Raw genomic sequence first — 7,461 nt, forward strand, 5'->3', positions numbered from 1 at the left:
ACATGACAACACTGCCCCGTCCCTTCTTCCGTAGGGTTTATCGGCGGAAGTCATCCAACGTCACTGCGCATTAACGCCACCTACCGCATTGGCGCACGTCCTGCCTTTCCTAGTTTAAAAATAGACAAACAGAAGTATAAAGAGGGATTTACTGCAAATGCAGGAACGCCCCGAATAGCACCCTTATCAAATAAACTACTGTAGGTGATTAATTCGATAAAAAAACGTAGGTTAATTTTTATTGGGTAACTTTGATCCGTTACATATATTTTTATTTGGTCGAAATTCATTGAGCCTTGGTATGCATACATTCAATATAACTATTCGAGTGAACGTTGATTAAAATCTGCTACCCATCAATACCTTATATCAAGGCATTTCACTGTACTTGTGGATGTGACATTAAAACTTGAAACATATATCAAGTAATTGTTGAAGTAAAAGTTTACATAAAAGGTTTCGTGAAATAGATACGTAAAGGTTTTTAATTTTGTCACTCAATAATATTCCACCAATCGCCACACAAGCCTCGGCGAGTTGCTAGGCAGAATATGGTAATACATGCAACGCAGCCACCTCTGCAGCTACCATTCTGAGGTAAGAACAACTTCCAACGTTTTTCATTAAATATATCAAAAACTCGGGGAGAATTTCAGCTTCATTCCAAAAGTTCAATGTCTAGATCATCTCCTTGTAAGTATCAATCAAAAAAAATCTAAAAATATCGCTCTTGGGTAACACATTTATATCGATAGAAATATACAGATTTTCATTTGGGGTCGCTTTCAAATGTGGTTGTTGTTGTTTTAGGTCCCATCCAAAATGGAGCCTCTTCTTCCTTGTTCTCCGGCAGCTCCAGGCTCGGCTCAACTAGAAGGGGGGACGGGTGGGTCCAGACCAAATATTTAAGGGCTCCGATAAATTATAGACCATTTACTAAATACAAAACAGTATTTAATAATGTTATGAATACGATTTATGATGTACATTTTTCAAGATCGGGTTATACATTAGCGTTAAATGTAATAATGTGGTGAGGCCGCGGTGCAGTAAATGCCCGGGTTTCTACAGTGCTGATTTTTGTGGTATGGTCCGGTTGGAACCGACAAAAAACCAGAGGGGTCAAAAGTAAAGGGGGGAAATACACAGAATATACACGATACGGGTGATATGTGTTATAAAACTAGAAAAATAACACCATTTTATACATTTCGTGTTATCGTTGCATAATGCTCCGGTTTTGACTCCATTGTCATTGCGCGCTCACCGGTGTGCTTTCCGCGGTGTTTCTGTCCTACCCCCGTAGAGTGGTTAGTTTGACTGCTCTTTGCGATAAAAACCCGGCATGCTGGTTTATTTTTTGGGGGGGTACATTTTTTTTGTTGTTGCTTAGCCCTGTCAATGGAATGGTAGCTAGCAAGCTAACCATCCCAAATAATAATGTCACTATATTACCTTCTTGATAGTTACATTGTTAGCAACAAAAGCTAAACGAGCTAATAATATACGTTGACCCATTTGTACAAGGGCGCAGTCAACCAGCTGAAATACAAATCCCCATCCTCTCGCTAGACTATTCTACGTGTAATGGTCAGGTGCTATGATTATGCAATCAATGCCTGTTCAGAAATGAAACAGTAAGATACTTGTGTTACTCTGAACGTATTTCTGAAAGAGAGAATAACCTAATTCATACGTTTGTAACCACAGTAATATTTTACTGTAGCGAGTCAACAAACAGCATAGCAGACGGTTATAAAACAATTTATTTGCATCCATGCATTTTGCACTATTTGTAAAAAAGATATATTACCATCTCATTTCCACATTAGAAATTGTCACTTTGTAAAAACAAAGAGAAAATATATCTCCCTCATTAACTTCCATCCCAGAGTTTTTAAACCAGTAACTCTCTGTTCTGTGGTTGTCATGTGATCATCAGTACAGTCTAACTCTCTGTTCTGTGGTTGTCATGTGATCATCAGTACAGTCTAACTCTCTGTTCTGTGGTTGTCATGTGATCATCAGTACAGTCTAACTCTCTGTTCTGTGGTTGTCATGTGATCATCAGTACAGTCTAACTCTCTGTTCTGTGGTTGTCATGTGATCATCAGTACAGTCTAACTCTCTGTTCTGTGGTTGTCATGTGATCATCAGTACAGTCTAACTCTCTGTTCTGTGGTTGTCATGTGATCATCAGTACAGTCTAACTCTCTGTTCTGTGGTTGTCATGTGATCATCAGTACAGTCTAACTCTGTTCTGTGGTTGTCATGTGATCATCAGTACAGTCTAACTAATCCTGGAGCTGCCAGCAGCTGCGTGAGGTTGGTGTGATCAGGTGGTGACCGTGGTAACTGGTTCCGGGCTGCAGCCATGGAGACCAAGCAGGAAACGTCCCCTGTGTGGAACCAGGCAGGGAACAGCGAATCAGGGAACAACACTCAGGTGACTTTTACTGTACTCCACACGTGTCCAACTCATTCCACATGGGGCAGAGTGTCTGTGGGTTTTCCCTACAACCTTTGTACCTTATTGATGAATTAAGGTCACTGATTAGTGAGGAATTCTCCTCACCTGCTTGTCTTAATAGAACGGAAATACCTGCAGACACTCTGCCATCCGTGGAATGAGTTTGACACCCCTTCCGTACTCACTAAAGGGCCTCATCTGACTCGGGGTCAGTAGATAAAGGGCTTCATCTGACTCTGGGTCAGTAGATAAAGGGCCTCATCTGACTCTGGGTCAGTAGATAAAGGGCCTCATCTGACTCTGGGTCAGTAGATAAAGGACTTAATCTGACTCTGGGTCAGTAGATAAAGGGCCTCATCTGACTCTGGGTCAGTAGATAAAGGGCTTCATCTGACTCTGGGTCAGTAGATAAAGGGCCTCATCTGACTCTGGGTCAGTAGATAAAGGGCTTCATCTGACTCTGGGTCAGTAGATAAAGGGCTTCATCTGACTCTGGGTCAGTAGATAAAGGGCTTCATCTGACTCTGGGTCAGTAGATAAAGGGCTTCATCTGACTCTGGGTCAGTAGATAAAGGGCTTCATCTGACTCTGGGTCAGTAGATAAAGGGCTTCATCTGACTCTGGGTCAGTAGATAAAGGAGACCATCTAACTCTGGGTCAGTAGATAAAGGGTCTCATCTGACTGTATCCCTTTAAGGTTAGGATTGGGGCAGCAGACGCTGATCCTAGACCTGTATCTAGGTGTAACTTCACCCTGAAGCTCAGGTCTATCAATGTTAGGCGGATCCATTTAGTTTAATTCAGGATCTTCATCAAAACGCATTCAAACAACGGGACATTTTAAAATCACAAAAACCCTCACGATTACATTCTAAGTGTTTCTCTGTCTGTTTTTCTTTCTGCGTCTCTGTCTCTCTCTCTCTCTCTCTCTCTGTCTCTCTCTCTCTCCTCTCTCTGTCTCTGTCTCTCTCTCTGTCTCTCTCTGTCTCTCTGTGTGTTGCAGGTGCATTTTGAGGGCGGTACAGTAGCCCAGATAGTGTACAGTGGAGACCAGCAGGACAGAGGACAGCAGCAGCAGGTGGTCTACACAGCAGACGGTAATTCCTACACCTCCGTGGAGTCGGCAGAACACACCCTAGTCTACATCCACCCGGCCGACGGCTCAGGGGTGAGAAACAGGACATTACCATTCGACTTTATTCCCTCACATACTTTTAGACGAACTGTTTTGTTTTATGGACCTGTGGTTTCCAGGGTGTGTTTTCTGACCAGCCGCAGGTGGCCTACATTCAGCAGGATGGAACGACTCAACAGGTACATTTCTATTGAGACTTCTTTTTCCATGGATTTGTATATTCGAATAACAATAATGAATTTGAATGCAAATGGCCAGTACAAGTTTTCTCATATTGTATCGTACATAACTCTGGTACGTTCTATATCAAGTCAAGCAGAACTCTAGGTCTTTTTTAAGTGGAAATGTAGTGTGTTATTCTCTCTCTCGCCACCAGGTGACAGTGTTGTTGCCCAGTGGTCAGAACATGAACGCGGCCAACCTTCATGTCCTCAGTAACGTGGCCGAGGCTCCTCAGGCCCTCCTGGAGCCGGTAACACAGGTGAGGAGTCTGCTGAGCGATTCGTTTTTTATTGATTAATAATAAATTAATCATAAAAAAACATGAATTGCATTGTGGGTTAAATGCTGTAACACATAATAAAACCATGAAAGTCCCATGATGGCAGTAACTGTCCATTACTGTTTATCATTTATTCACTTTACTTTACTAACGCATTTCAATTAGTTTATATATATATATATATATAATATATTACATTAGTTTTAGTTTTATATATAATATATTACATTAGTTTTATATATATATATATAATATATTACATTAGTTTTAGTTTTATATATAATATATTACATTAGTTTTATATATATATATATAATATATTACATTAGTTTTAGTTTTATATATAATATATTACATTAGTTTTATATATATATATAATATATTTTTATATTAGTTTTATATATATATATTTATATATAATATATTACATTAGTATAATATATTACATTAGTTTTAGTTTTATATATAATATATTACATTAGTTTTATATATATATATATATAATATATTACATTAGTTTTAGTTTTATATATAATATATTACATTAGTTTTATATATATATATATAATATATTACATTAGTTTTAGTTTTATATATTACATTAGTTTATATGTGTATATATATATAGTTTTATTTGATGGCTTTATTATTTCAGTATTATTATTATTTCATTCCAAGTCATCATCTCATCTCTATAGAGCTGCTGTCTTCTTCTGTCTGACAACATCACCATTTTACTATTTGTTCAAAGTAAATAAGGCTTTATAACTGCTAAACACCAACTATCAATCACTTAGATCATGTATTTTCAGGTAGAGATCCCTAGTGAAGCAACCGCCCTCATTCTTCTGTCTCTTCTCTCTGTCTCTGTGTCCCCACACAGCCCGGACAGGGAGGGACAGGGAGGGGGTATGTCTCTTCTCTCTGTCTCTGTTCATTCAAGTCATCATCTCATCTCTATAGTCCCCACAAGCCCGGACAGGGTAGGGGCGTTATGTCTCTTCTCTCTGTCTCTGTGTCCCCACACAGCCTGGACAGGGAGGGGGGTATGTCTCTTCTCTCTGTCTCTGTGTCCCCACACAGCCCGGACAGGGAGGGGCGTATGTCTCTTCTCTCTGTCTCTGTGTCCCCACACAGCCCGGACAGGGAGGGGGGTATGTCTCTTCTCTCTGTCTCTGTGTCCCCACACAGCCCGGACAGGGAGGGGGGTATGTCTCTTCTCTCTGTCTCTGTGTCCCCACACAGCCCGGACAGGGAGGGGGGTATGTCTCTTCTCTCTGTCTCTGTGTCCCCACACAGCCCGGACAGGGAGGGGGGTATGTCTCTTCTCTCTGTCTCTGTGTCCCCACACAGCCCGGACAGGGAGGGGCGTATATAAAGTGGAAACTATTCAGACCCCTAGACCTTTTCCACATTTTGAATGTTACAGCCTTATTCTAAAATTGATAAGGGGAAAAAAACTATTTAAATCAATCTACACACAATACCCCACAATGACATCACAATACCCCACAATGACATCACACTACCCCACAATCACATCAAAATTCCCCATAATGACATCAAAATTCCCCATAATGACATCACAATACCCCACAATGACATCACAATACCCCACAATGACATCACAATACCCCACAATGACATCAAAATTCCCCATAATGACATCACAATACCCCACAATGACATCACAATACCCCACAATGACAAAACAAAAAACAGGTTTTTAGAAAGTTCAGCAAATGTATTAAAAATAATAAACAGAAATACCTTATTTACATAATTATTCAGACCCTTTGCTATGAGACTCTAAATTGAGCTCAGGTGCTTCCTCTTTCCATTGATCATCCTTGAGATATTTCTACAACTTGATTGGGGTCCACCTGTGGTAGATTCAATTGATTGGACATGATTTGGAAAGGCAAACACCTGTCTATATAAGGTCCCACAGTTGACAGTGCATGTCAGAGCAAAAACCAAGCCATGAGGTCGAAGGAATTGTCCGTAAAGCTCTGAGACAGGATTGTGTCGAGTTACAGATCTGGGGAATGGTACCAAAAAATGTCTGCAGCATTGAATGTCCCCAAAAACACAAACACAGTTTGGAACCACCAAGACTCTTCCCAGAGCTGGCCGCCCGGCCAAACTGAGCAATTGGGGTAGAAGGGCCTTGGTCAGGATGACCAAGAACCCAATGGTCACTCGGACAGAGATCTAGAGTTACTCTGTGGAGATGGGAGAACCTTCCAGAAGGACAACCATCTCTGCAGCACTCTACCAATCAAATCAAATCAAAATTTATTTGTCACATACACATGGTTAGCAGATGTTAGTGCGAGTGTAGCGAAATGCTTGTGCTTCTAGTTCCGACAATGCAGTAATAACCAACAAGTAATCTAACTAACAATTCCACAACTACTACCTTATACACACAAGTGTAAGGGGAAAAAGAATATGTACATAAAGATATATGAATGAGTGATGGTACAGAGCGGCATAGGCAAGATACAGTAGATGGTATTGAGTACAGTATATACATATGAGATGAGTATGTAAACAAAGTGGCATAGTTAAAGTGGCTAGTGATACATGTATTACATAAAGATGCAGTAGATGATATAGAGTACAGTATATACATATACATATGAGATGAATAATGTAGGGTATATAAACATTATATTAGGTAGCATTGTTTAAAGTGGCTAGTGATATATTTACATCATTTCCCATCAATTCCCATTATTAAAGTGGCTGGAGTTGAGTCAGTGTGTTGGCAGCAGCCACTCAATGTTAGTGGTGGCTGTTTACCAGTCTGATGGCCTTGAGATAGAAGCTGTTTTTCAGTCTCTCGGTCCCAGCTTTGATGCACCTGTACTGACCTCGCCTTCTGGATGATAGCGGGGTGAACAGGCAGTGGCTCGGGTGGTTGATGTCCTTGATGATCTTTATGGCCTTCCTGTGACATCGGGTGGTGTAGGTGTCCTGGAGGGCAGGTAGTTTGCCCCCGGTGATGCGTTGTGCAGACCTCACTACCCTCTGGAGAGCCTTACGGTTGTGGGCGGAGCAGTTGCCGTACCAGGCGGTGATACAGCCCGCCAGGATGCTCTCGATTGTGCAGCCCTTATGATAGAGCGACCAGACGGAAGACACTACTCAGTAAAAGGCACATGACAGCCCACTTGGAGTTTGCCAAAAGGCATCTAAAGGACTCTCATACCATGAGAAACAAGATTCTCTGGTCTGATGAAACCAACATTGAACTCTTTGGCCTGAATGCCAAGTGTCACGTCTGGAGGAAACCTGGCACCATCCCTACGGTGAAGCATGGGGCGGCAGGTAGCCTAATGGTTAGAG

General features: G+C 41.1%; 1 protein-coding gene across 1 annotated transcript in view; it reads left to right on the plus strand.

Annotated features, from left to right (window-relative positions):
- Window positions 1–497: 497 nt before the first annotated feature.
- Window positions 498–7,461, plus strand: part of prdm10 (PR domain containing 10) — a 95,982-nt gene continuing 89,018 nt past the window's right edge. The window contains 5 exon segments of the mRNA XM_065000639.1: window positions 498–597; window positions 2,285–2,446; window positions 3,474–3,638; window positions 3,725–3,784; window positions 3,982–4,086. Coding sequence (XP_064856711.1) covers window positions 2,375–2,446; window positions 3,474–3,638; window positions 3,725–3,784; window positions 3,982–4,086 — 402 coding nt within the window. The 5' untranslated portion in view covers window positions 498–597; window positions 2,285–2,374.

Source organism: Oncorhynchus nerka, linkage group LG14, assembly GCF_034236695.1.
Source record: "Oncorhynchus nerka isolate Pitt River linkage group LG14, Oner_Uvic_2.0, whole genome shotgun sequence".
In the NCBI taxonomy this organism is placed as follows: Eukaryota; Metazoa; Chordata; class Actinopteri; order Salmoniformes; family Salmonidae; genus Oncorhynchus; species Oncorhynchus nerka.